Source organism: Lonchura striata, chromosome 19, assembly GCF_050655825.1.
Source record: "Lonchura striata isolate lonStrDom1 chromosome 19, ASM5065582v1, whole genome shotgun sequence".
In the NCBI taxonomy this organism is placed as follows: Eukaryota; Metazoa; Chordata; class Aves; order Passeriformes; family Estrildidae; genus Lonchura; species Lonchura striata.
The window spans coordinates 10,833,414-10,861,213 of NC_140721.1; the positions used below are offsets into that span (position 1 = coordinate 10,833,414).

General features: G+C 51.7%; 3 protein-coding genes across 12 annotated transcripts in view; 2 read left to right on the forward strand and 1 right to left on the reverse strand.

The window, feature by feature from the left end:
* LOC110472027 (S-adenosyl-L-methionine-dependent tRNA 4-demethylwyosine synthase TYW1) overlaps window positions 1-10,406 on the reverse strand; it is a 97,499-nt gene extending 87,093 nt beyond the window's left edge. For 3 of the 7 annotated variants that reach the window (XM_077787468.2, XM_085557110.1, XM_077787466.2), the window contains exons 1-8: window positions 10,336-10,406; window positions 8,796-8,921; window positions 8,487-8,635; window positions 7,711-7,851; window positions 7,070-7,171; window positions 5,993-6,187; window positions 4,357-4,638; window positions 2,795-2,902 (exon numbers count right to left, since the gene is read on the reverse strand). In XM_077787468.2, the coding sequence (XP_077643594.1) occupies window positions 2,795-2,902; window positions 4,357-4,638; window positions 5,993-6,187; window positions 7,070-7,171; window positions 7,711-7,851; window positions 8,487-8,621 (963 nt within the window). In that variant the 5' untranslated portion in view covers window positions 8,622-8,635; window positions 8,796-8,921; window positions 10,336-10,406. Of the gene's footprint in view, window positions 1-2,794; window positions 2,903-4,356; window positions 4,639-5,992; window positions 6,188-7,069; window positions 7,172-7,710; window positions 7,852-8,486; window positions 8,654-8,795; window positions 8,922-10,220 lie in introns of all 7 variants that reach the window. The other 4 variants (XM_085557108.1, XM_077787467.2, XM_085557109.1 and 1 more) reach the window with 2 other exon arrangements.
* Window positions 10,407-10,436: 30 nt separating this feature from the next.
* On the forward strand, window positions 10,437-17,639 carry SBDS (SBDS ribosome maturation factor). The gene is made up of 5 exons (XM_085557126.1): window positions 10,437-10,593; window positions 11,696-11,825; window positions 13,020-13,217; window positions 14,548-14,715; window positions 15,347-17,639. The coding sequence occupies exons 1-5, from the start codon at window positions 10,466-10,468 to the stop codon at window positions 15,473-15,475; spliced, it is 753 nt and encodes a 250-aa protein (XP_085413252.1). The 5' UTR covers window positions 10,437-10,465; the 3' UTR covers window positions 15,476-17,639.
* Window positions 17,640-17,785: 146 nt separating this feature from the next.
* LOC144247263 (coiled-coil domain-containing protein 183-like) lies at window positions 17,786-24,930 on the forward strand. Of its 4 annotated transcripts, none has more exons than XM_085557115.1 (13): window positions 17,786-18,918; window positions 19,001-19,338; window positions 20,018-20,185; window positions 20,313-20,417; window positions 20,581-20,688; window positions 21,302-21,430; window positions 21,796-21,853; window positions 21,935-22,035; window positions 22,291-22,451; window positions 22,783-22,942; window positions 23,061-23,180; window positions 24,007-24,103; window positions 24,730-24,930. In XM_085557115.1, the coding sequence occupies exons 1-13, from the start codon at window positions 18,834-18,836 to the stop codon at window positions 24,840-24,842; spliced, it is 1,743 nt and encodes a 580-aa protein (XP_085413241.1). In that variant the 5' UTR covers window positions 17,786-18,833; the 3' UTR covers window positions 24,843-24,930. The 4 variants fall into 4 exon arrangements, with proteins under 4 accessions (XP_085413241.1, XP_085413243.1, XP_085413240.1 ...); XM_085557117.1 differs by having other exon boundaries at window positions 19,001-19,122; window positions 19,267-19,338; window positions 21,796-22,035; XM_085557114.1 differs by having other exon boundaries at window positions 21,796-22,035.
* The last annotated feature ends 2,870 nt before the right edge of the window (window positions 24,931-27,800 follow it).

The following is a 27,800-nucleotide window of genomic DNA, read 5'->3' on the forward strand; positions in this document are numbered from 1 at the left end:
GCAGAATATGGGGGGGAAAGCTGTAAGACAATCTCAGCCTTGACTTCCATCAAGGCAAACAACAAAAGGCAGATGTAAAATGAAATTAAGATGACCAGCAGAGATGTGAGCAAGGATTTATTAGATTTCTCCACAGCCTCACTCTGCCATCCCAGAAAAGGCAGGACAATAAGGAATTCCAACTATCTGTGCCAGCACAGCTGCCTTACCTACTAGTAAGTCTCACAAGAGCCAATCCATGCAGAAGAGATGAAAGCTGGACACAAAACCATTCCAAATTAACTACAGTGCACAAGGCAGAACCTGCTGTTCCACATCCCATAGGCAGAGGGGTGAATACCCAACAATGACACCCATAGAACTCCTGCTGGAGAGCATCAGGCACATTCCTGACCCAAGGAACTCTGAGGAAGAAAAACTGTCTGTGACATAACCCTAAAGATATCCAAGTTCCTCTCAAGACTTGCTCACCTGTGTGTGAGCAGTTCAGATCTCAAAGCCCAGAGCGCTTGGCTGCGTGGACAAGGAGTTCTGGAGAACAGGTTAGGTCAGGGAAAACAACAGTGTCACACCCATTTTACACAGTTCAGCATTCCATGAGAGGGAAAATGGGTAAAATGGCCAAAGGCAGAATGACTCACCTGGTACAGGAAAACTCTCAGTGTAGACTCGGAGCCTAGAAAGGGGACAGGACTTAAACAGAGGTGCCCTTATGCACACTCAGAGTGAGCTCTCAGGCCCACACCAACACTTTCCCCCTCAGGATTTGATCTTCTGCAGGAGCAGTGTTCAGCTCTCACAGCAGAACAGCTCTGACAGCTCCTCCAAGGAAAAGGCTCAAAGGATCAACACCTGCAGGTTCCAGCTCCAGGTGAGTGTCTGTGTTTAGGCAGCAGCTGCCCCTCTGATCAGGGTGGCACTTGGGACACAGCCACAACAACCTGATCTGCAGAGTCACAGCTACTGCAGAACAGGATTACATCCAACACCCAGACCTCTCCTGGCTCCAGCAGAGCACCAGGAAGGCTGAGGAGAAAGCAGTTTGGATCCTGCCTCAGCCAAGGCACAGACAGCAGTGAACTTTCTCTGCCTGTACAAACCCACACCACACTGACCTCAGCACTGACTTCTTCCAGTGAACAGCAGAAAGTATTTTATTGCTATGCTCATGTTTTATTTGTAAACTGGCCTATGACAGGTGGTTTTCCTGGGTTATGCTGCTCCTCGATCGTGACGTTGCTATATTCTGTCAGTCAGGGAAAGCTCAATGCCCAATTCTTCACACGACCGCTGGCTGTCACCACTGCCCGGCAGAGCTGGAGCACCGCCCAGGAGCTGCCGCACACCCCGCTCCCTTTTGGCCGCTGACCTCTAGTGGCGAGCACAGGAGAGAGGAGACAGGAACAACGTTCATGTTCTCCACGAGGAACCGCGGTCCTTTCTCGCTCTGAAAGGGAGCCAGAAGGTTCCCCAGCCTTCCCTCACGGGCTGCGGTGCACAGGCCGATCCCGGCTCCGGGGCAGAGCCCTCTCACAGCAGCCAGCCTTGCCCCATCACTGGGGCTCCTCTCCTCACAGAGCTGGCTACAAACAGCAGCGTTTGATTTACCTCCTTCCCCTCCCTAAGGGGAGGAACAGAGATCCCGTGCTCCCCTTGCAAGCTCCTGCCCTCCAAGCACACACACTCCTGTGAGCCACAGCCTGGCTTCAGGTAGCCCAGCAGTGCCACCTCAGCTCAGACCACCGATGACATTGCTGTATTTTCACAGAGTCACAGAGCAGCTTGGATTGGCAGGGACCTGAGACCATCTCATTCCACATCACTTCCACAGGCAGGGACACCTCCCACCGTCCCAGGCTGCTCCAAACCCCATCCAGCCTGGCCTTGGGCACTGCCAGGGATCCAGGGGCAGCCACAGCTGCTCTGGGCACCCCATGCCAGGGCCTGATTTTGGGAAACAGCTGTGAAAAGCCCCACAGTGCAGACACACCCAAGGTAGGGAAGGTGTGATTACAGAGAGGTCGGTTTGGTGAGAAGGGCATGGACAGCACCATGCAAAGGTCCCTGAGAGCAAAGGGGGTCAGCAGATGGGCTCAGAGCACATCACAGGCCACCACCCTGACCAACAACTGCTCAGCCAGCAAAGGCTGGGGAGCACAGCAAGGCCCTGCAGCTGTTCCTCTCCCTATTGCTTGGTATGAGCGAGGCGAGTGTGACACATCCCTGTTCAGACTGAGCACAGGAAAGGGACACCAACAGAACCACTGGGAACAGGACCCAGCAAAAGCCTGGGATGGAGCAGGAACTGGGGCTGGGTGACATGCCCAGTGTCTGAAACACAGACTTCACCCCAGGGCAGCAGTATCAAGGAAAGGTGCTCTGGCAGCTGGGTGCTCCTGCTGCATCTGCAGCTCTGCCCCTGTCCTCACACCTGCATTTCAGTGACAACCCACAGGCAGTACAGGAACAGGACTTGTGTTCAGCCACTGCACTGGGAATCTCAAGTGCAGTCAGATCCAGTGATAGCTCTGCAAGTAGATCTTCCTTTAGACTGGAAGTCACAGGTTACCGCTGCAGCATTTGCTTGGTAAGCAAGCCACAGAGTCAGTCTGTGACTACACCAAACACATCTCCAAAGATGTTCTTTTTGGCAACAGGTGTGCTTCAACAGCTCGTATTTTACTCTCCCTTTAACCAAACCCTACAAATTCAAATCCAATCAGTTCTATTTTAATCAATCAAGATGCCCAGTTTACAAGACCTGACCATTCCACACCCCCTCTAACAGCAGTACCTTTGCTTTCTTCATGTAGCCCATGACATTGCCAAGATCTTCAACATCAACTACAGAATCTGTGCCTCCAGCTTCCTCCTCACTACTGGTTTCAAAGAATTCCTCTGCCTATGGGAGAGAGCAGAGAAAAAAACATTAAGCATTTATCTCACTGGTAAATATAAGACTAAGCTAACCAGTGCAATGAGCTTTCCTCATCAGTGAAGACCACTCAAGTAATAGCCTACCAAAACCTGTAGGACAGAAATAGAACCCTGAACCCCTTTAAACCCAAGTGCCTTGCTGATAGCAAGATTTATTCCTCCTGTTCTGCAGCAGCCAGCACTCCCAAACCCAGCCAGAAGAACCACTTACTTTCCTATAAAATTCAACCCAGCAATAACTTCCAACCCACAGTATATGGCTCGAGGGAGGATTAACGTGCCATAGCAGCTCTGGGTCTCGGACTGGAGAGCAATAGAAAGGATTTCTTAGTCCAAATCTGCAATCAATAAACACTCCAGAAAAGAGAAATGATTACAGGCAGACACACACAAAGAAGAAACAGGACTTGCTCAGGTAACACACTCCAGCTGCCTTTGGAAAACCCTGGGATGCAGGCAGAGCAGCTGAGCTTCACCAGGTTGAAGTGGAAGCAGGTTAGTGACTCATAGGGAACTGAAGGGTCCCCTTGGGCTTGGGACATGGCAAAGGCTCTGCTGAGAACCCAGCCTGGTTCCATGGAGCATATGTCCCAGCTCTCGGGGGTCTGGGGGTCGAGATAACCCCAAGATCATAAAAAGTCTTTTTCTCCCAGCCTGCACAGCCAAAGAAGTTGGAATGAGCAGGGTCGGCTTCTCAAGGTTGTTTATTTTCTCCTATCTCTAACATGCTTTCTCAAGGAGCTGCAGTCTGTCCAGCAGGTCAGTCTGTGACAGACTCCCACACCCTTGGGGTGATGTTACCATTTTATGCTAAAAACTATGTGTACTATGTTTACAATAACGTGCCAATATCTATCATTTATGTTGGACAGTGTGTCTCTACCTTAAACCAACATAAAAGTGTCACCATCACAGCAAGACATGGAGGGCAAGGAGGAGAAGAAGGTCAGGACACGCCCAAATCTCTCTCTCTCGTCCCCTTGAACCCCTTATTTTAAAACCCTAAAATTCTACTTTTTCACCCTGGGTTAATTCAACTACCACACTACTCAAACCCTTGTGGCTTGTAATTCCTCATACAAAGCTGGGCTGAAATCAAAGCCACAGGTGTTTTTGACTTTGTGCCAGGGTCTCAAGCCAGCCAGGGTAGCCAGAGGGATGTCCTGCGTTCCTACACCCAGCCAGGAGCAAGACTCCCTCATCACACAAATGCCATTGAGCCTGGGTCCATCACTAATCCTTTGGTCCTTCTTTCGGATGGCTCATTCTACTTGTTTTTGCCATGGGATCTCAGCTCTCTTCTCCCCCTGCTCCAGAACAAGTCTCAGGCTCCCACAGCAGCCCTCTGGACTGCAGGAAGAAGTGGAGAAGTCAAACAGTGCTCCAAATAAAATAAGGCCTCAAGGATTTTGGCTGTACCTCAGTGTTCTCCTGCTCCGACGTCCCATGTTCATGGTCTGAGCTTTCCTTGCTCTGCTTCCCTGAAGATTTGCACTTCCCCTTCTTGCACTTCCCACTGCAGGGCTTCTTTTCCCCTCTGCAGAGTGCCTGGAGCCGAGTCAGGAATTCGGCTTTCCAGGCCTCAAAGTCAGCCTCAATGCTGCCATGCTTGCTCTGGGCCACATTGCTGTCCCCCTCAGCCCGAGTCATGATCCTGCTGGCACTCAGCATCCACAGCCACCTGTCCATCCTCCTTCCAACCTAGGGCAGGAGGAAGGGTTGGAAAGGAAATTAAACCAGGACCAAGTACAAGCAGCCAACCAGAAAAGCAAGGATCAGCCCTGGGAAGAGCCAGTGAGCTGCATGGCACTGCAGGGTAAGGACCTGGGGAGTCCCTCGCAGGTGCTGGCTCAGCACAGACACAGGGCAGCCTAACCAGCACCACACCCCCTCAGACTCCACTGGAAAATCCCTCTGCCATCCATGGGGTGAAGGGATGGGCTCTGGGAACAGACTGCTCTGTGTGGTGCTTGTTGGTCAGAATGGCCACATGTGTGACACACTGCCCCAGCTCTGAACATAACCTGTGACAAGTGATGCCATTTTTCTGTGTGAGGTAAGACCAATGATCAGGCAGAGGTACTGCCACAGTTCACATCAGAGAATAAAAAGCTAAAACCCACATCATAAAAAAGAGCCACGTTTAGAAGGCAGCAGCTTACAGTGCTGTGCCCTCAGGTGACTGCAGAAAGCTTTTGAAGTTGGGAAACGATCTCCGTAAGGATTTACCAAATGTGTTACCACACCTCCCAGTGCCTGTGGGACTCATTTCCCATCTGAAATCCAACTGCTTCAAAGCTGAATTGCCCAGGTGGCCAAGAAGGCAAATGGCACTGGCTTGTACCAGCAATGGTGTGGGAGCAGGACCAGGGAGAGCAGTGACTGTCCCTCTGCAGCAGCACTGCTGAAGCACCTCCAGTGCTGGGGGTACTTTTGGGCCCCTCACCCCAAGAAAAACCTTGAGGGGCTGAAGTGTGTCCAGGGATGGGAACAGAGTTGGGAAGGAGCTGAGACCCAGGAGAGGCTGAGGCAGCTGGGAAGGGGCTCAGCCTGGAGAAAAGGAGGCTCAGGGGGACCTTGTGGCTCTGCACAGCTCCTGACAGGAGGGGACAGCCGGGGGGGTCGGGCTCTGCTCCAGGGAACAGGGACAGGAGGAGAGGGAACGGCCTCAGGCTCGGCCAGGGGAGGCTCAGGGTGGACACCAGCAGGAATTTCACCATGGAAAGGGTGCTTAGGCATTGGAAGGGGCTGCCCCAAGAGGTCTGGAGTCCCCATCCCTGGAAGTGCCAAGGGAAGGGCTGGATATGGCATTCAGCACTCTGGGCTGGGGACAAGGTGGGGATCAAGTACACAGTGGGTTCAGTGATCTTAGAGGCTTTTTCCAATCTCAATGGCTCTGATATTCTGCCCAAGCCCTAAACCCAGTGCCTCACCCAGTCAGCACAACAGCTGCAATTCCCACACAGACCACCAGCCTCATTTGGGTTTGATGCACTTCATGCAGCTGAGGCTGTTGAGGAGCAGAAGCCAAGCAGGGAGCTGGAGGGACACTCACTGTGTTGTAGTGATCCACATAGGCCGAGTTCCCCAGCCCGAACACGGCATATCTCAGGCCCTGCAGGAAGCTTTTCCCAACACGGAAATCATTGGCTGCCTCTTCCAGCCACTTGCAGAACCAGGCTGCGCTCTCCGGGGGCTGCCCCTCTGTGTAGGTGGCCACCAGGAACACACAGATGTTCCTGCTGCTTGTCTGGTCATACAAACAGGACAGGAGAAAAAAAAAAAAAAATTACTGCATTTTCCAGAACCTTGTTTGAAAGCAAAGAGTCACAACACCCAGACACCTGGGAGAAATCAAAAGACAAGGCTGTCTCCTGCTGGGGTGGGATGGTGCAGGTGACAATCCCAAGGGTGCTGAACAATTTGCACAGTACCTTAAATTAACAGAGAGAGGTCAAGCTGAACAGGGACACAGTGACAGAGCAAAACTGGACATCCAGCCTCATCAGCAGCTTCCTGACCCAACTCCTTCATCAGGGAAGTACGCCATGGATAAATACTTCAAACTTCTTAATTTCACATTTACAGGTGTGTTAGGGGCAGTATCAAATGCTGGCAATTCATACTGATACCTGAAGGAATTCCCAGCATGTAGTTCCCACCAAAACTTTTTGTTAGGATTAATTAGAACTCTAAAGTAGCATCTATCAATACTGACGGAAGAAAAACCCATTAAGGATTACTCCACATAAATACACCTCACAAGGAGTTTCTATCTTAAAAGCCTCTAAAGGCTGCAGAGGCATTGCCACCTTCCTGCTCTGGTTCTGAAACCTGTCCAGGTGTACAGGGCACCTGGAGTAACCTCTCTCACCCAGCTCATCCCTGAGTTACAGAACTAGCTCATACAGAGTCACTGTCACAACAAAATGTCCAACCAGTGGTTCAAAATTCTCAAAATGTAGGTATTTTCTGCTGAGGACTGATGGGCTACATTTGCATAGGTAGAGAGGCAATTCAACACAAAGCTTGGGGGATTTCCAGAACAATAGGAGACGAATACAAGAAGGAAATAGCTTTGACAACCCCAGGAAAAACTTGTACTTGTTACTGGTGTTTATGCCATACCCACCTCCTCTGCTAAACCATCTTCTGGATCATAGTCTCCCATGTTAATGACTTCCACATGCAAATTAAGGGAAGTAACAGCTTCAGCCAGAACCTTGGCAAATCTCTGAATAAAGAAATATTGGAAGTTATCAATTACTTCAAGCCACACAAGCCCTGCTGTGCTCAGCCACAAGACTTCTCCCAGCACAGGAAGAATAATGACACAGGTGGCCTGGACAACTGGTACTGCAATTCCTCACATTAAAACAAAAATGGAGTACACTGGCTGAGAGTTACAACATTATAATGACTAATCACTTCACAGCTACACATACAAATTACATTTCTTCACAAGAAAGCATCAAACCCAGAATTTCTCTCTACAAAGCCTTGCTATAAAATTAAAATTATAGTGCAAGAGTGAACTTTTAGCTTTATAATCAACCTCTCCTGCACACCTTGCTTAAAGGAAGGAGGAAAATTGTTACTTTTATTTAATTTTTCATTTATCTTGCACATTGGGCAATGATTGTAACAAGCTAATCAATGTGCTGATGAACTCCCAGATCTGTACCCAAGGTAGTGTTTTAAGGCAAGCAACTTTCTCAGATCCCAACAATATTTCAAAGCAATTTCACAGATGCGCAATAAAAGTACAGATACCTTTGCTGTGCCAGTCTGAGAGCCATAGAAGATCTTCACTCCAGCAACATGGACCTCCTGTGCCTGATGGGGGGCACATCCATTTCCCAGTTTGTCTGATGTTCCCTCAGGGGAAGATGGATTCCTATGGGATTTCTCACCCTATGAAACAAGAGCTGTGTCACATGCAATCCCTTCTTCAAGGGCTGTCAAACCAAGAGCATTTAACATTCAAATCACGGGACCACTCTCAGTAACAGACAAAGCATTTTGGTTCCTCTGACACCCAAACAGACCAGGACCTGCTTTCCTGACCTAAGGCACGCTACAAATACCCACTTGTCCGGGTATTGATACAGCTGAACCTCCCAAGTCCTGCAGCAGATCTTTACCCACCTGCAGGAGGAGGTTTTCAACTCCTGAATGGCCTAATTCCCTCCCATCCCCAAAACAGCCCAACCCTGTCATTAGCATCGTGAAAACATGAAGGTGCAAACACTGGGCACAAGCAGAGGGGTTTACCTGGAGTGACAGAGCAATCCAGGGGAACACATTCCCCCAGGAACAGTGTGAGGAGTGTCCCGCTGAGCTCTGCCCCAACATCAGAGCAACAAGAGTATTAGTGACCCACAGACACAAATAAGCCAGGCCGAGGATCATAACCAGATAACCAAACTGCATTTGGGATTTGCAACACCCTCAGCAGGCCCACAGCAGGTGCCTTTAACCAGTCACTACTCACTTCCACCTAGGTTTTTGGGGTATTTTCAGAGAGAAGTGCTGACAGGCTCCATTACCTTCCTTTTGGTTCTGGTGGTGGTGAACTGAATGACAATCCAAAGGCTGATCCCAAAAGCAACAGCAGAATAGACGTAAAATCTGTGCAGCCATACGGACACCAGGCAAGTATAGAAGTAGCTCCACATATCCATTGAGACATCTAAATCTAAAATATCACAGATTCCTACAGAGTGAATATGGAATGAGCATACACAAAATAATCACAAAGTACCCACAGCCTCACACCATCAGCTATTGCCCAGGCTTTGCAGAAAACAGCTTCTGGCTAAAGACAAGGCACTAAAATTGAATCAAGAAGCATTCACCTCCTCAGGTGTGTCAGATGAGCTCCAAGCTAGGACTCCATACTGTCAGAGGGAAACTCTGGGTTTTTCCTTATAGGGCAGCACTGTTACAAGGAAAAGCAGAAAATACTTGTGCTGTCCAAGTGCCTGAAAGGAAAAAGATCTTATGAAACATCCAGTGGGTCATACTGGCTTTAGTTTTACACAATCCAAACAAATGCAGTTCTCTGGAATGAGAAAGCTCCAGTGCAAGGGGGAAATCACCCACACAGAAGAACTTTCTGCTGAACACAACCCTTGCTTACACACATTTGATGTCACTCTGATTACAAACAGAGCTTCAAGAGCAGACTGAATAATGGATTCAATTGGAAACACTTTCACAGAATTCTATTATGCAAGTGAAGCTTGATTTGGAACCACTGAGATGTTTTAGGTTGGTTCAGAACATTCAGGGCACAGTAAGCCAGGGTACAGCCAGGAAAGCACCTGCATGATATCTGCGAATATCTGTTTCATATGGAATATTCAGGCACTCCAACAAGGCTGGATTGTGATACTTATTGACTGAGGAACACAGCTGACACCCTTCTACTGTGATCTGCAGCTTGGATCTTGTTTTTGCAGATATCAGTTGAGAGCACAAAATCCAAGTATTCCAAGAGGCTGGAAACTCATACTGGCTGGTACTCAGGTTACCAGACCATAAGGATAAGAAGAGGGCCTTAAGCAGCAACACTAAGACTCACAAAAGTGAAGGATCAAGAGCACTTGCTCAGTGTTCCCAGTCTTACCCAAACCAGCTATAGGGATTCCCTTAACCTCTATATAACTTCCTCAAATGCAACACATGCTACACATATTCAAGAGAATTTTAGCTCCAGAACAGGCACACACACACGTGCTCACTATTATCCCCTACACAACTACACAACCCCCTTATGGTTATCACCCCACAAACACACACCCCAGCCCTTCACCCTCGTGGTTATTCCTCCTTACACGGTTAATGCCCCTCTCTCCCCCAAATACCCCTCACGGTTATCACCCCACCACCCTCACAATCATTAAACACCCCCACCTCAGAGCTACCACTTATGGTTAATAAATCCCCCCACGGTCATTACCCTCACCCTCTCACAGCTATATCCGCTCACAGACGCGGTTATTACATCCCCTCACCGTTATTAGCCATGCACACTTTATCATCCCGCAAACTCGGTTATTAGCCCATAGACACATCATCATCCCACAAACTCGGTTAGTAGCCCACACACGCGGTTATTACCCCACAAACACGGTTATCAACCCATACACACATTATTATCCCACAAACTCGGTTAGTAGCCCACACACGCGGTTATTACCCCACAAACACGGTTATCAACCCATACACACATTATTACCCCACAAACTCGGTTAGTAGCCCACACACGCGGCTATTACCCCACAAACACGGTTACTAGACTCCCCCCTCACGGCTATCACCCCCGGACACAGCTATCGCCCCCAGCCGCGGCTATTCCGTCCCGCCCATCACAGCCCTCTCTCCCTCACGCACACAGCCGCCGCCCCGGCCCCGGCCGGCTCCGAGCCGCTCCCCGCCCGCTCCCTCAGCCGCCGTCGCCGCTCCCGCCCCTTCCGCCCGTGCCGCCGTTCACTGCCGGGCCGGGGGCGGAGCGGCGGCCGCCATGTCCATCTTCACCCCCACCAACCAGATCCGCCTCACCAACGTGGCCGTGGTGCGGGCACGGCGCGCCGGCAAGCGCTTCGAGATCGCCTGTTACCGCAACAAGGTCATGGGCTGGCGCAGCGGAGCGTGAGTGCCCGGGGAGCCCGCGGGGAGGCGGCTGGGGCCCGGCCCGTGTGCGGAGCCGGCGTGAGGGCGTCGTAGCGGGCACCCTGTGCGGGGACTCGGCAGCTGCTGGAGAATGGTTGCAGGAGAGGGGTCGTGGATCAATGGAACAGTTATTCATTGATAGCTCTAAGACGCCAGAATCAGAATCAGGCTGTGTCTGGCCTGGGAACAGAGCTTGGGAAACCGGCTCTGTGTCTAGGCCTGGGAAACTGTACAAGGTCTGTCTAGGCCTGGGAAATAGAACAAGGTCGGAATGAGATAATAAGGATGAGCATATCCTTGGAGATATGCTTGTACAAGAATAGGCTGTGTGACAAGATGTGCCCAGAGAAGATGGGATGTACCATGACGACGTGACTAGAGATGAGAAACTTGGCTTAAGAAACCTGGCTGTAGTTGTAAATGCACGTAGGCTAAACATTACAAAGACCTTTGTAAACTGACCAACGAGAGCTGCTGCTGACTTTACTTGTAGCAAACCCTATATGAACTGACAGGATTTTTGAACAAAAGGAGCTTGCTTATCAATGGTACCGATCGTGCTTGTCTTCCCCACGGCCCACATCGGGCAGTGGAGCCCGTGGGGCGTCGGCAGTGACCGTGCGGGCCCGGCTGTGGGTCTGAGCCCGGGAGCACCGTGCCCGCGCCTGGGCAGCGACATCTCCGTGCTGGAAGGTTCCGGCTGTGCTGGGTCAGCCTGTGCTGAGTCAGGAGCTCCTTCTCCGAGCTGAACGCAGCTGGGCTCCTGGCATTGCTGCTGTGCTGGAGAGGGGCTTTGAGCAAGGTGTGCAGTGCCACGGCAAGGGGCAGTGCTTTCAAACTGACAGAGGGATGGATAGATGGGGCATTGGGAAGGAATTGTTCACTGCGAGGGTAGGCAGGCCCTGGCACAGGTGCCCAGGGATGCTGTGGCTGCCCCTGGATCCTTGGCAGTGCCCAAGGCCAGGATGGATGCGGTTTGGAGCAGCCTGGGACAGTGGAAGGTATCTCTACCCATGGCAGGAGTGGAACTGGCACCATTCTAGGATTATTCTGAGTTTTCTACATTTGTCTTAATCTCTAGGGAGAAAGATCTCGACGAGGTCCTGCAGACACACACAGTGTTTGTCAATGTCTCCAAAGGCCAGGTGGCAAAGAAGGAAGATCTGGTTAAAGCATTTGGGACAGATGACCAGACAGAAATCTGTAAGATGGTAGGTTTCACACACTTTGCTTTATAAAAAATGTGAGATTTAGTCACTCAGTTAGGTGGTTTGTACTGAAGGGTGTTTGTAGAATACTGCTATAGGTGAAAGGGTTGTTTGTTAAGAAATTGATAAAAAGGAGTTGTAGCTCTATTTTGCGGTTTTAAATTTGGCATGTGCGTGTGGCTGGAAGGAATTCTGTCTAACACACACCTTGCATGCATCAATGTGTCTGGACACAGCCAGCACTGAAGAGTTCCTCACATAAGATAAGTTATTAAGAATGCAGGGAAAAGAAGGGGACAAGTTGCTTACTTGGGAGAGCTCCCTTAAGTGTTTAGTAACAGATCTAATTCCTTAGTCCTTACTGGTGGGATATGAACTGTGGACTTGTTCTGGTTGAAAAGATTTCAGTAACTCTCTTGAGCATTGACCTGGAAGCCAGGAAGGACATCCTTCTCCTGGGGTCACCAGGCCCAGTATCAACAGCTGGGCCAGGGAGGGGATTGTCCTGCTCTGCTCTGGGCTGAGGCAGTTTTGGGTGCCACAATATAAGAAAGATCTGAAGCTGTCAGAGTCCAAAGAAAGCTGCAAAGAGGGTGAAGGGCCTGGAGGGATCACGCAAAGAGCAGTTGAGGGCACTTGGTCTGTTCAGCCTGAGAGACTGAGGTCAGACCTCATCAGGGTCGACAGCTCTGATCTCTGCTCTGTGTGACAGGGCCAGGGCCCAGGGAATGGCTGTGCCGGGGCAGGTGTAGGTTGGATTTTAGGGAAAGGTTCTTCCCCCAGAGAGTGCTGGGCGCTGCCCAGGGAATGGGCACGGCCCTGAGGCTGCCAGAGCTCCAGGAGCCTTTGGACACCACTGCCAGGGATGCCCAGGGTGGGATTGTTGGGGTGTCTGTGCAGGGCAAGGACTGGATGATCCCTGGGGGCTCTCTTCCAACTCAATATATTCTGTGAAATCTGTGCTTCTCTCACTGCAGTTTAGGATTTCTGTGGTGAGTTTTTTTGTCTGAAGCCTTTCCAGTGCTGTCTGTTGTAATGGTTCACATTATTAATTTGGTTATTGTTTGCTGCACTTCAAATCTCACTCAACCTTTCAAGCAGCTGTCAAATTTAACAAAATTACTCAAAGCTGTCAAATTTAACTTGTCACTCTTCATATCCACGCTGTTCATTAACCCATTTCTGTGGCTAAAACAGATTTTATCCAAAGGGGAGCTGCAGGTGTCGGACAAGGAGCGGCACACGCAGCTGGAGCAGATGTTCCGAGACATCGCCACCATCGTGGCTGACAAGTGTGTGAACCCCGAGACCAAGCGGCCCTACACGGTGATCCTTATCGAGAGGGCCATGAAGGACATCCACTACTCTGTCAAACCCAACAAGAGCACAAAGCAGCAGCTGAGTTTCCTGCAGTATGCAAGGTGCTGCCATCCAGGGGAATTCCTCAGGTCTCAGCCAAAGAGGGATCAGCAGAGTACCAGGATCTGAGGCCTGCACAGAAATTACTTGTCAGAACTCAAAACGTCCCTCAGACATTTCTGATGTTCCGGATCCAGGTCAGAAGCATTTGAGACCCTGGCAGGCAGCTGGGAACAGCTGTGATTTTGGGTTTGAGCCATGGAATGATTTACCAACCTTGCAGGAAGAACAAGTCACAGAAGTTTAGATATTATAGTAGAAGTAGTCACAAAGTAAAGGGAAGAATTTTTGAGTGCTGTACAGGGGGGGTTTAAGTCCTGTACAGGGGGGTTTCTGTTTTGTACATGGGGGTCAGAAGTTTTAAGATGGAGGGATCTGGGCCTGCCCTGTCCTCCCTCTTTCTCCTTCCTTACCTCCATGTTCTTGGTGACGTTGACACTCACAGATTGGTTTGGAGTAGAAAGGCACCATTTAATATAGGTAATAGGAATTGGGGAAAAGCTGCAAACATGTAACACGTAATGTACCATATAAAAGATAGAAAAGCACCATTTAATATAGGTAATAGGAATTGGGGAAAAGCTGCAAACATGTAACACGTAATGTACCATATAAAAGAGAGCAGCAGCCCTGGGCAGGGAGAGAAGAAGCAGTCGGAGTCAGAGAGGATGTCAGGGTGTGTGTGTGCCTCTGCCTGAGCTGTGAGCAAACCACGGCAGCTCCAGGAGAAAATCTTATAAAAAACTTGCAATAAACTACCTTGAGACCGAACAACAGAAGAATATTGAGCCTTTCTTTGGAAGCTCGGGTTGGAGGAGAGACTTTTCCACCATGTGGAACCACCTCCAACCTAGGCGTGAGCTCTGGCAATTACTCAGCTATCTGGCAACTGAGTGCTGGAGAGAAGCAGCTTCTGAAACTCAGGCAATTGGTTTGCTAAGAATTCAGCAAAGGGAGAAAGAAAGGGAAAAAACCAACAGTGGTACACTTAGAACCAAAATAAAAGGTTTATGATTTATGCTAATTGAGGTGGCATATCAGGTTTGCATCTGAGACATGTGGGTTTGTGGTGTTGTGCAGTATAGCAATTTAATTTTTTTTCAGATAGCTTTTAAGTGTTCAAAGTGATCACAAACAACAGGAAGTCTGCCTTTTCTTGTTCATCTGTCAAAAGAGCATGACAGCAACCTCCCTGCAGCAGAGCAGCTGTGCCCAGCACTGAGAGATAGCTCTGAAGCGGGGGAAAAGGTTTGAGATTTGGATCTGGGTTTTAAGCAGATGTGCAAGTGCTCTTTTTCTTGTCCAACAGGCCCTGGAAGTGATCAGGCAGCTGAAGGAGACCATGCAGATTGAACGTGCTCACATGAGGCTGAGGTTTATCCTGCCAGCAAAGGAAGGCAAGAAGCTGAAAGAGAAGCTCAAGCCACTGATTAAAGTTACTGAGAGTGAAGACTTCCAGGAACACCTGGAAATGGTAAGTAAAAACAGTCCCTGGGGTTCAGGTTTGATTTGAACTACACATGTGTATTTTACTAGGAGATGAATTCATAGAAGTTGTTTAGTGGAAGTTGTTTACATAAACTGAAGGCTTAACAGAGATCCTGAATCAGAGCTGCAGTTGGGAAGTTTTAATTTCACAGAATCCTAGTGGTATAGGCATGGAAGCAGCCTTTGGTATCCAGAGGTTGCTGCTCCAAGCTGACTGCACGGTGCAATTCCTCTTAGCAGAGATGATCCTGCAACACTGATAAATCTCTGTCACATGTGGAATGTTACTGTTACTTATTTGGTGCCTTCTGTCTAGATTTTAAGGGTGGCTAATTATTTTTTTTTTTAAGTTGGTGTGTGGTAAAGCACAATTTGTATTAAAATCTTCATCCAAGCAGATTAGAACGCAGCAATCCCAACTGGCAAAAGCCATGTCCAGCATGGGGAACTGGAAATGTAGAGTTCTGTGGAAAGATTGCTGCCAGAGAGAGCTTGTCAACTCTTCAGTGTCCTCCTCAGTAACTAGCTAGGATTGTTTTAATGAATGTTAGGTGTTGGGAAGGGGCTGATGAAATCCAAACATTCTTGGCTGACTGATGAAATGTGGAACATTCCAGGTGTGCCTTATTGACCCAGGCTGCTTCAGGGAGATCGACGAGCTGATCCGCAGTGAGACAAAAGGGAAAGGATCCCTGGAAGTGCTCAGTCTGAAGGATGTGGAGGAAGGAGATGAAAAGCTTGAATAACAAAATCTTCTGCAGCAGATCTGCTTCAACAACCTCCCCGCAGTGACTGGTGTAGCCACTCTTCTGTTAGGCCTTCATGGTTTTTCCAATCTCTTGCTGCCAAATATTTTCTGACACTAATCCTTTGGGATTTTTCCATGCAGTGTGGGTGGGTTTTTTTTTTTTATCATTTTACACTTTCTTGGTTTACAGATGTCTTTGCCTGAAAGAAGATTTTGTGTCAGAGTTGCACTAATGAGGACTGAGTGAGGGTGTGGTAGGAGGTTACTCTGGCTTTGCTGTAGTTTCAGGATTGCTGTTGAAGAGTGTTTGAGTGATTTGGTGCCAATTGTTTGTACCTTCAAGTTGTCAGTGTTGAGTGGAAGATTGCACTGAGAAGTGGCTTTGTATGTGAGGAGAGGGACCTGAACAAAAAAAGAAAAAAAGAGAGCTGCACTTTCGCTTCTAAACAGGTGCAGTGTGGATTATGTCTAAAAATCAGTCTCTTGGCAGTGTGAAAACGGACTTAGGCTTCCATAATTGGCTACTTGGTCATTAAAGTATTTCAAAGGACCACTCATAAAGAATTCCTTCACTGGCTGTAGTAGCACTTGCTGACGTAGAGAGATGATGTTCTCCAAATAATTTATTTATAGAATATATTTAGCTACATTAATAAAAACAAATGATCATCTATTTATATATTATAGATACAGAAAGAAATAAGATAATTATTTTTGTTAATAGTAGAGGAGATTTCCCCAGCTGTGGCAATGCTTTTGTAGGCTGAGGGAGTAGCCTGTGCTTGGGAGCTGCTGCTTTCACATGATAAAATTAATCTCAAACAGGCAGTGGTGGCCTCTGGCCATGGAGCCAGACAGGCTTTTGTTGGACAGTAATTCCCAGCAGGAATTGTTTGTGTGTGCCCCTTTGCTTTTTAGTGCAACAGAACAATTCTGGCAGCTGTCCTTTATCCTCTGTCTTTTTTTTTTTTGCTACTCTCTAATCCATGCATGGAATTACCAGGCAGCTCCTGAGGCATGGGATATAGTTCTTGCTAATTCTGTTAAATCTTGCTGCAGCTGTGTTAAACAAATGATTTGAAGTTGAAAAGGGGAAGAGAGGACAACAACGGGGGAAGGAGATACTAAAAATACAAACCACCAGGCAAAGCAGATATGGTTCAGTGATTAAAAGCTAAATCAGCAGGAATTTGAGGAGCCTTTAATATGACATTCATGTTTCCATGCAGTAGCAGGCAGCAGGTGGGGAGCTGTGGGCCAGCCAGAGAGATCTCTCCCAGGTGGGCGTGGTGTTCTTTGGTTGGTGTTGCCTTCCAGAGCCTCCCCCCTTGTGGGAGAGTTAAACAGAGCTGGGTTTGTGCTGCTGGCCTTTCCTCTGCACCTTAACTCATTGTGAATTCCATCTGGGAGAGTGGGAATCAGCTGGAGGGGGGGAGGTTTGGCATGTGAGGTGGCTGCAGGGCTGTAGCCTCAGTCCACAGCTGCCCCTTGGGAGTGGATTTCTGCAGCAGCCAATTTGTGCACACTCATGCAAGGCCAGGATCAATTCCTTCAGCAGTATTTTGGGAGGTCCTGCCTCTCTAGAGCTTGAATTTTGCTGAGTGCAGGTGAAACAGATTCCTCAACTACTTCATCCATTTTAAAATGCTTTTGTTTGCTCCCAGGGTTTTAAATGCTGCCTAGGAAATGCAGGGGTGTAGTGACTGGATATGCCGTGGACAGGGCTCAGTGTGGACAGCTCTGTGTGCACAGGCAGCTCCCTGTGTCCCACCCTGGGCTGCTGTCTTCATGGGCCCCTCTCTCCAAGCACACTCCCTGAAGATGATCATGTTGATATTTAGCTTGTCACTGGCAATTAGCACTAACATGCAATTCATAAATGTGCAAATGAGATACTGAGCAAGAGCTTCAGAGGATATTGTGTCAGTAATACCTGTTTCACAATTCTTTAATTTCTTGGTTTGCTGTGTCTAACACCTTGAGCATAACAGGATGGCAGCAGATCTGGAGTTCCAGAACCTGAATCTAAGCAGATTCATGAGCTTGGTGCTAGGAAGGCAATTTCTTTATAAAGTCTTTTTCTGTAAATCCAAACATTAAGGAATTTCCCTGGTTGAGGGAACTTGAGTTTATTTATGGACAAATAAAGATACATGCTGGCATTTCTTGTTATGTTTGTAGTTCAGCAAGAACGTATGGTGAGCATCAGAATAAAGCTCAGGATTTGTCTTTGCCCATTCCAACAAGAGCATAACTCCCTGCACAACCATTTCCTGGCTAATTAACTGAAATTTTTAAATAGGTGGGCATTTAAATAAGCTGGCAGCCTCTGGGAGAGCACTGCTGGTGTGTTTGGGTACACAGGCACATATGTTTGCCCTGAAATTGTCCTGTTCCTGTGGGGCTCAGAATGGTCCCTGACAGCTGCCACAACAATGGAAGACAAAGCTGGAATGCTCTGCCCCCTCCTCCAGTGCCAGAGCTCACCCTGGGTCGGGGGTGGCTCCGTGTGGTGGAAAAGTCTCTCCTCCAACCCGAGCTTCCAAAGAAAGGCTCAGCAGTCTCTGTTGTTGGGTCTCAAGGCAGTTTATTGCAAGTTATCTAAAAGATTTTCTCCTCGGGCTGCTGTGGTTTGCTCACAGCTCAGGCAGAGGCACACACACACCCTGACATCCTCTCTGACCCCGACTGCTTCTCTCCCTGCCCAGGGCTGCTGCTCTCTTTTATATGGTACATTACGTGTTACATGTTTGCAGCCTTTCCCCAATGCCTATTACCTATATTAAATGGTGCTTTTCTACTCTAAACCAATCTGTGAGTGCCAACATCACCAAGAACATGGAGGTAAGGAAGGAGAAAGAGGGAGGACAGGGCAGGCCCAAATCCCAAGTCCATCTTAAAACTTCTGACCCCCATGTACAAGACCTAAAATCCCCCTGTACAGCACTCAAAAATTCTTCCCTCTACTTTGTGACTTCTGCCATAATATATAAACTTTTGTGACTTCTTGTTCTTCCTGCAAGGTTAGTAAATCATTCCATGGCTCAAACCCAAAATCACAGCTGTTTCCAGCTGCCTGCCAGGGTCTCAAATGCTTCTGACCTGGACCCAGAACCTCCAAAAATGTCTGAGGGACATTTTGAGTTCCGACACTCCAGGAGCTCATTAATCAGTTGTTAATTAACCTGTTCGCTGCAGAAGTGGTGAGGCGGGGGCTGGGCCGTGGCCGGTGGCAGTTGGCAGAGCCACGGTGACAGTTCAACGGTGGAACCCTGCGCTCCCAGCGCTGAGATACCTCCTGGGGCAGCCGGGCCTCGGCGTCTGTCCCACGGGGACTGTGAATGGTGGGCTGAGGGATGGAGGCCCCCGGCGGCACGCGGGGCCCCAAGGCCAGCCTGAGCCAGCGCAGCCAGGAGATGCGTGTCCTCGTGGACCTGCAAGGTGCTGCCTCGGGCTGCTCGGGGACAGGGGTCGCAGCCCCCTTGTCCCACACACTACCATTGGCTGCCTGATGTCCCCCCAGAGCAAGGCAGGAAGATTTTCGCTCAGTCCTGCGAGGAAAAGCTCCGGCAGAACAGGGAGCTGCTCCCCAGCCTGCGGACGGCCTTGCAGGAGGACTCCAATATCCTGGACTTTGTCCTGAAGGTACCAGCAGGTCCTTCCTGCTGCACCCCTGCCTGGTGCTGGGCCTGCATCCCCAGCCCCTCCAGGAGCTGGCAGCACAGGCCAGCAAAAAATGTCATTCCCAGGCTGACAATGGCCATCCCTTTGTTTCTCCCCTGCCCACAGTACAACAAACTCCCCATTAAGGATGCTTTTGGAGAGGGCCATGAGCTCGTTCCAGCCACTGAGAACCTGGAGGTAATGGCAGGGCTGGGGTTTCTCATAGGGGCTGGGGCTCTGGGGACACTGAGAACACTGCATGGCAGAGGGACATGGTGCCAGCACCAGGACAGCCCTACGGGGCTGCTGTGGAGACACGGGGTGTTCATGTCTGGTCCAATGGGGCCTATCCATGCAGCCCCTTTGTCCCAGCAGCCCTCCTGGCTGTCCCACCCCACGTGTCCCTGGCACTGCCTGTGTTCATACAGGGTGCAGTTGCATCCCTGGCAGAGAGCTGCTGCCCCTGCCCTTCACTGCCTGTCCCAAGGTTGTGCCCTGGTTACAAACCCGTGGAGATCGAGGCGCTGTGCCTGCAGAGCTGCCTTTGCCCAGAGGCCTCGTGCAGTGACAGTGGTGCTGCTGCTCTCTGACAACATCCCCATCTGGGCCCTGATCGATTTTATTGATCCCCAGCCCTGCTCCATGGTATGCAGAGTCCCTAAGCCCAGCCCAGCCCTGCCACCAGCAGTTGCCCACCTCTGCCTTATCCCAGCCAGCCCCCAGAGCAAAACTCACCCAGACCCTATCCTGTCAAAGCAGTGACAACATCATGGAGCAGTGTCTCGGTGTCCCCAGCTCTAGTTTGGGGGGAGTTTTCTGGGAAGCACCCTGTTCTCCTGCAGCATCCAGCCTGGAAAATGGTCTCATGCCCATCCAGGTGGCCATAAAGAAGATCGAGGCCCAAGTCCATGACCAGGTGAAGGTGTGTGACATGCTGCAGCACCAGCTGAAGCAGTGGAGCCAAGCCAGGGACGAGCGCCAGAGGCACCTGCAGGATCTGCAGGGTGCTGAGACGGATCCTAAGTGGCAAGAGCCACAGTTGCAGGTACCCAGGAGCCCTTCCTGGTGTGCCAATACTCATGAGGGGCTTTAATCCAGGCCCTGCACCCCCAGCTGGGCACTGGGCTTGGCACACGTAGTCACTTTGTGTCCTCCCCCTGTGTCTGCCCCAGACCATTCGCCAGCTGGGCAATGAGATCGAGAAGATGCTGATGAAAATTCACAGTGGAGAGATTATGACCAAACGGTACCTGAGGCTGCAGGAGGTCCTGAAGAGGGTGAGCTGCTCCTCACTGTGCTGATGTTTCACCTGCTCTCCCTGCAAAGGCACAGGGGGCCCAAGGGGCTGTGTCCCAGGGGACACCCGGCTGGTCCCCTCCATGGCCTGTCACAGCACAGGGGACCCTAGTGGGTGATGTGCTGTGGCTCCCTGTGTGCCAGGAGCTGGTGTACCTGCCTCGATGCCTAGACCTCCTGTCTGGGATGACTGTGACGTACCACGAGGAGCTCACAGGCCAGACTAGCCTCCAAGCCAACAATGTCATCAAGGTGAGATAACTGGGGCCCTTTCCCACCCTCCAGTGCCCACAGACAGCACCATGTACCTGGGCCTGAGAGCAAGGGGCAAAAGAGATGGAGCTGTGGTTGCCCACAGCACCCAGAGGCCACCATAGGTTCTGCCAGGTCTCCCTCTTCTCTCCTGGGGCTGGGGTCAGACTGAAGTACCAGCCATGGCAAAGGCAGTGTGTCCCAGAACCAGCCCACCTTGCTAAGTTTCTTTCACAGCCTATTTCCACACACTGGGGTCACTTTTGACATTGGGCATCCCAGGAGCTCATCCAGTCACTCAAATCAGATTCACAGAATGGTTTGGGTTGGCAGGGACCTTAAATCTCATGTCATTCCAGCCCCCTGCCATGGGCAGGGACACCTTCCACTCTCCCAGGTTGTTCCAACCCTGTCCAATCTGACCTTGGAACTTCCAGGGATCCAGGGGCAGCCACAGCTGCTCTGGGCACTCTGTCCCAGGGTGTCATCACCCTCACAGGGATGAATTTCTTCCCACATCTCAATCTAAACCAATACCTGAACCTAATAACCAACCTGTAGAAAGATCCAACTGACTTTGGCAGCAACTCTTCCCTTCTCTGTTGTACTCCAGAAACTCATGGCTGAGGCAGGACCCCAGGTCTGTGTGGAGAAGCAGCTCAGGGACCAGTCCCTGGCAGAGCAAAGGAAGCACATCGAGAGCCTCCGGCACGAGGAGGAGAGCAAAAGACAGCAGAGGCAGGTGAGCTGGGGCTGGGGGCAGGAAGGGCTGGGGGCAGGTGAGCTGGGCCTGGGGGGCAGGCAGGGCTGGGGGGCAGGAAGGGCTGGGGGCAGGTGAGCTGGGATGTGGGCCAGGTGAGCTGGGATGTGGGGCAGGCAGGGCTGGGGCCAGGTGAGCTGGGGGTAGGTGAGCTGGGGCTGGGGGCAGGAAGGGCTGGGGGCAGGTGAGCTGGGCCTGGGGGGCAGGCAGGGCTGGGGGGCAGGCAGGGCTGGGGCCAGGTGAGCTGGGATGTGGGCCAGGTGAGCTGGGATGTGGGCCAGGTGAGCTGGGATGTGGGGCAGCCTGCAGTGCTGAACCCCCAGGGCTGACAGTGACTGTCCTTGCAGCAAGCTGTGTCCATGCTCTCTGCAGAGCAGGAGCTGAGCTCCTCAGAAACAGTGGTGGGTGAGTGCCTGGCTGGGGCAGGGCGGGGGGATGTGGGCATGGCCACGGGCATCCTGCCCTGCTCCTTCCCTGCCTCCCCAGGTGCTGACCTGGAGGGCGCCATGGCCAAGATGCAGCGCGAGGCCTTTGTGACCGACAAGATGGAGAAGGCAAAGGCTGCCCTGCAGTGCTCCTGCCTCTGGGTAATGGAAAACCCATCCCTGCTCAAACCTGGGGCTGCTGGCACACTGGGGAGCTGTGAGCTCTCTGCTCCCCCCATTTCCTGCGGAGTTATGTGCTCTTCTCTCCTGGAGCCCCACAAAGCCCCTCTTTGCAGGCAGGCATGGAGCTGCATTTCTTCCCCATGAGCAGAAACTACAGAGCTCCATGGTGCTATAAGCCCCCTGAGGTCCCAGCAGGAGCATCTTGGGCTGAGTCCTTGTGTCTCCCCTGCCTAGGACATCCCCAGCAGCATCCAGGCGCAGAGGAAATCCCTGGAGAACCTGCAGCAGTACATTGATGAGTGCCATGAGGAGGGGGAAGTGCTGGAGGAGACACTGAAAGAGATGGAGTTGAAGCTCGCTGAACTGAAGTTTAACCAGCCTGACAGCACCAACAGGTGCTGCTGGCCTTGCACAGCTGTGCCAACCAGGCCACCACCTCTGGGGGGGACGTGTCCCAGCAGGCACCCTGACCTCCACCCCACTGCAGCCACACACTCCTCCCGCACTGGGAGGGTTCCTGAGCTCCCAGTTCTGCTGCTGGCAGAGCACCCAAAGCTCCCACTGGGGTCCAGGAGCTCCTGTCTCCTTGCTGGGCATGGGAATTGCTGCCAGCAGCATAGAGCTGGCCTGCACTTGGGGGTGGGGCAACCTGAACAGCTTTAGGAGCAGTCTGGGGTGCCCCTGCACCTCTCTGCAGCTGTGTGATGTGAGTGTGGCTGGCTCCAGGCTGCGGGAGAAGGAGCTGAGGGAGAAGCTGAAGCGGGAAGAGGACCGGCGGGATCAGATGCGAGCCCAGATGTTGAAGAGCCAGAGGCGCCTGGTTGAGTTTGAGAACATCATTGACAACATGTTCCTCCACCTGCAGGGCATCCCCATCCCTGGCAAGGTACCACGGGCTCCGGGGAGCAGGGCCATGCAGATAGGGCAGCACGGGGACAGCTGGCACAGCCACCACTGCCACCAGGGCCTGGCTGTCCCCAGCAAGGTGGCTCTGTCTCCCCCAGGAGGATTCAGGTGCGGTGGTGGGGCTGGAGGAGAAGCTGCAGTACTGTGAGCAGAAGCTGCAGTTCCTGAAGGAGAAGTTTGCCGCTCGGCCCGAGGACAGCACTGATGAACGCAGCGAGGTACGGGGGCTCTGGCCCTTGGTGGCCCTGGGGACACACACAGGGCCTTCACAGATGGCCACCCACATCATCCTTCCTCAGTAAGGCCATGGAGCAGCTCAGCCCTGTGGGAATCCAGAGCTTCCCTCTGGCTGCCCTGGAAGCTCTGGGATCCTGGCAGGAGTCAGGAACCCCCTGGACAGAGCCCCCAGAGACACTGGCTGTGATCTCTGTCCATGGAAAAGAGTTTTCAATCTTACAGGATGAATTGCAAGCTCTGAGTGTTTGAGATAAGTAATAATTAAGTGTGGCATGGGTGCAAAAGTAAAATTTTAGGGTTCTTGATGAGGGGTCCAAAGGGGACAAGATGGAGGAAATTGGGTGTGCCTTGTCCTTTTCCTCTTTCTTCATGCCCTCCATGTTTCACTGTGCTGTTGGCATTTTTCTGTTGGTTCAGGCTGGGGACACACTGTCCAACGTAGGTGACAGATATTGGCACGTTCTTGTCAATCCAGCCCAGGGAGTTTCTGGTATTTAATGTTTGTCACATCCCACTGAGGGCAGAGCCCCACATGCTGCCCTGCAGGACAGAGCTGGGCAGGGCAGCAGAACATGTGAGAGATAAACAGAATAAACAACCTGGAAACCAGCATAGACAAATTATGACTTCTTTGGCAGCAGGGCTGAGAGACAGAGACTTTTTACAATCTCAGAATCATCAATACCTCAGATTCCGATAAGCCCCGGATGGCTGGCACCGGGCACCCGTGGGGTACCTCAAGTGTGGCACCCTTGGGTTGGAACACCCACCTGTCCCCCAGCACTTGACCCAGGCTGTCTTCCACAGACTTTTGCCAAGGTCAGGAACCTTCTGGAGGAAAAAACTGCAGGTGAAGCACGGAACCTGAAGATTTCCTTTGAGGATGAAGGGGCTATGGAAGATGGTAGGAGAGCACAGTGGGACATATCCCACTGACTGTCCCAGCCCCTGCCCCCTGGGATTTTTGGGAGTCCTTGTCTGTTTCCCACTGGCCCTGCAACCCACAAATTGCCCCCAGATCTTGAGGCCAACCTTGGCTGTTTCCACAGCTTCAGATGTGAGTGGTGGTTTAGGCAGGGGTGGAGGAGAACGAAGGCAGCTGGTGGCATGATGAGCACCAAGCCACTGCCGGAACAAGGAGAGATGTTGTGGGGCAAGAGAGGACACTCTAATCTCCAAATCACCTGGTTCTGAAGAATAATCAGTGCTTGGTTATGCCTGTGGGTGTTCCTGGAAGAGGCAAAGAGCTTTTGGCAGCTCACCACCTTTCTTTAGCAAAGCAGGAGCTGTGCCCACCACACGGCAGCTCCAGACCCTTATGGGAAGCCCCAGCAGCGTTGGAGATGGGCCACAGTGGTGGCACCGCCAGGTCCCACAGGTCACCCTGGGATGCTGGGGTGGAAAGGCCCACAAGGACTCTCCTGGAATCCCATGAGCCCAACAAAATGTGCCAGGTTACCCAGGGACATGGGCACAGCAGAGGTGGCCTCCAGACCCTCCTCAGCCCCTCCTCCCCACTCTCCCCTCCAGACACCTTGGATTTTGATGAGGAAGACCATGAATACATCCCCAGCCGGGAGGACATCAAGAAGCAGGGGCTGCAGCTGATCCAAATGAACACCAGACGTCGCAAGAAGAAGTAGCCGTTTCTCCACGTGAGCTCTGAAGGCCCCAGGCCACCCCTTGTACCCTTTTCCCAGCAGGTTTAATAAATCAGATCTTCTTCATTGCTCCCAGTTCCATGGTGAGGCTGGAACAGGTGATCCTAGGTCACTTCTGTCACTCACAACACGTTGGGGTCCATTCTGAGGGGTTCTGAGGTGGGTGTGGAAGTGGGGATGGGCTGGGTTAGGGACAGCTTCAGCCCCTGGAGCAAAGCTGGGGCTGGCCTGGCAATCTCCTCCTTGGTGCTGTGGGGCCAACACCTTCCCAAGACCTCTGATGCCTCAGGGGCTGGAGCCTCTTTGAGCCAGTGATGAAGAAATGTGGAGAAATGTGGTCCCTGAGTCCTGTGGGGCCCCCAGGGTGGGAGTCCTCGTTTCCGTGCATGGAGAGGAAGGGCAGAGTCTGCCTGGGAAGAAGAGACCCAAAGCTGAGCTGAGCCCCCAGCCTGGAGACTCTCCCCTCCCTGCTCCTGCACATGTGTCCTGCAACTCCTGCCCTGGGCCTGGAGCAAGCCCCAGGTGTCCCCAGGGCTGCAGGAGGCTCTGGGGGTCAGGAATGTCCTAGAGGCTGCTGCTCCAGGGTGGGATCCCTAATCCTGCTGAGGGGCACCCACCGTGTCCCCTCTCCTCTGGTGCTGCAAATAGATGGTGCTGTTTCTCCAAAAACAGCCAGAACCGAGGGGCTCTGCCTGTGCTCCTGGGCAGAGCCAGGACAGGGGCACCTTGTCCCCTTCCACACGGAGGGAGCCTTTCCCTGCCTGTTCTGCTCGGCCCCTGTGCTTCATGTTGGCATCTTCAATGCCATCAGCACCAAGGGGAGGAACGGCTGCTGCTCCCAAGCCTCTCAGCACTGTTCCTGCTGGGTCTCGTGGAAATGGGCATTATCTTCACAAAATACAGCAACTCTTGGGGTTTTTCAGGGAAGCTCCAGAAATAACATCACGTGTCAGTAAAGGCATCTCCTGGAGCTTCCCAGAATCCACAGCCACAGGTGGCTTCTTCTGCAAGTAAAGACGAGGCTGCAATTGCATATCCATCTGTTCATGTCGTGTTCTCATGTGCCCACCACAGCCTCACCACCGTTACAGGGAAAAGTTTTTTCCCAATATCCCATCCATCCCTGCTCTCTGGCAGGGGAAGCCATTCCCTGCATCCTGTCCCTCCATCCCTTGTTCCCAGTCCCTCTCCAGCTCTCCTGGAGCCCCTTTAGGCTCTGGAAGTGGCTCTGAGCTCTCCCTGGAGCCTTCTCCTCTGCAGGTGAGCACCCCCAGCTCTCCCAGCATGAGAAACCTGTCAAGCTCTTGGTCTGGTCTTTCCACACTGGCTGTGGGGAACAGGGAAGTGGGAAAAGGTATGGAAGAGCTGGAGCTGGCTGGAGGCTCCACCCTGTGTCCTATTTTCTGGCTGGAAGGTAATTCAGGGATGGTTTAGCTGCCTTTACAGGAGGGGCAGAGCAGCAGCAGTGGGGTTTCACTTCTCTGAGCTCCTCCTGCCCTGAACAGGAGATCCAAGGGCTACCTGCTCCATCAGGAGCATCCTCTGGATGTGTTCAGACACAGCATCTCAAACCCTCATCACAGCTGCCAGAAGAGGGGAAGGGCTGTCACCTCCAGCCAGCAGCTCCCAGGCACACAGATGGAGCTGGGCACAATCGGAATGACAGGAATGGGAGCAATGGGAATGACTGCTCCTGGCTCCCCTGGATCCAGGAAAAACAGGAATGGGAATAATTGGAATGACTGCTCCTGGCTCCCCTGGATCCAGGAGAAACAGGAATGGGAGCAATGGGAATGACTGCTCCTGGCTCCCCTGGATCCAGGAGAAACAGGAATGGGAGCAATGGGAATGACTGCTCCTGGCTCCCCTGGATCCAGGAGAGATGGTACCAGGAATGGATGTGACAAGTGGAGAAGAGGTACTAGAGATGGGGGGAAAGAGCTGGAGGCAGTGCCTTGGTTTCTGGATTTGAAAAGATGGGAGGAGGTGGGGCTGATGGGGCTCTCCCATAGGGGAAAATATAATTAATTCTATAAGGAATAAATAAATAAATAGGGAAGGGGAAAATGGAAATGGAAAGGAAGGGGGAAAGGAAACAACAGGACTGATGTCACCTGAGGTCGCATTAGGTGTCAGGCACAGCCCATGGAAGGAGATGGGAGGTTTCCTTTTCTGCCCTAAGAAACCTTTATTCCCTTCCTCCAAGCTCGGCTGGAGCTCCAGCACGGATGCTGCAACCAGTGCCAGGACTGGTGAGAAACCAAAAATAGGACACTGGGGAATTGCATGGAAGCATTTGCCATGTGGAAATATCAGTCTCTGCCTTGGGAAGGCTGGGTTTGAGTGGGTTTGGGGCTTTTTATTTTTAAAGGTGTGATGAAAATCACATGGAATGGAGTGCAGGGAAGGGTGGGCACAGCTGGGGATGGCACTGGAGCATCAGTGCTGGGTTTTATCCTCTGGGAAGAGGAACTGGGTAAATCAGCCAGTCTAGGACCAAAGGCAGAGGCTCTGCTGGCTGTTCTGGGGAGGAAGAGGCAGCCAGGGGATCCTTATTGGAGCTGCAATGGTGGGATTTGGGAGGTTTGTGTATCCCAGTCTCTGGGGAGAGAGCTGCTTCTAGCCGAGGAAGCACAAACATTTTCCATTCCCATGTTGATAAGAGGGTTAATAGGGGAGGATGGGGGGGTTTGCCTGGTGAACAGCAGGAATTGGCACCTCAGCCACAGTGGGGCTCAGCACCCTGGGCCAAGCAAGGTGGGGCTGAGGCAGTGCTGGTAAAGGAGGGAAGGACCCCAAGGAGGTGGGATCTGTGCTCTGACCCTCAGCAAGGGGAGAAGTGGTTGGCAGCAGAGCAGTGGGTGGGGCTGGCAGGTCCCACAAGGCAGCTTTCCTCCACAGCAGAGACCATGGACCACTTCAGACCATTTTGGTAGCCTC

What these genes read in the sequence shown, in the direction of transcription:
- SBDS (XM_085557126.1), top strand. Translation starts at nt 10,466, where the DNA reads ATGTCCATCTTCACCCCCACCAACCAGATCCGCCTCACCAACGTGGCC. An exon ending in AGACAGAAATCTGTAAGATG is followed by an intron (nt 11,826 to 13,019) that starts GTAGGTTTCACA and finishes TGGCTAAAACAG; the next exon opens with ATTTTATCCAAAGGGGAGCT. An exon ending in CCAACAAGAGCACAAAGCAG is followed by an intron (nt 13,218 to 14,547) that starts CAGCTGAGTTTC and finishes TTTCTTGTCCAA; the next exon opens with CAGGCCCTGGAAGTGATCAG.
- LOC144247263 (XM_085557114.1), top strand. Translation starts at nt 18,834, where the DNA reads ATGGAGGCCCCCGGCGGCACGCGGGGCCCCAAGGCCAGCCTGAGCCAG. An exon ending in GGCAAGAGCCACAGTTGCAG is followed by an intron (nt 20,186 to 20,312) that starts GTACCCAGGAGC and finishes TGTCTGCCCCAG; the next exon opens with ACCATTCGCCAGCTGGGCAA. An exon ending in GCAAAAGACAGCAGAGGCAG is followed by an intron (nt 21,431 to 21,795) that starts GTGAGCTGGGGC and finishes CTGTCCTTGCAG; the next exon opens with CAAGCTGTGTCCATGCTCTC.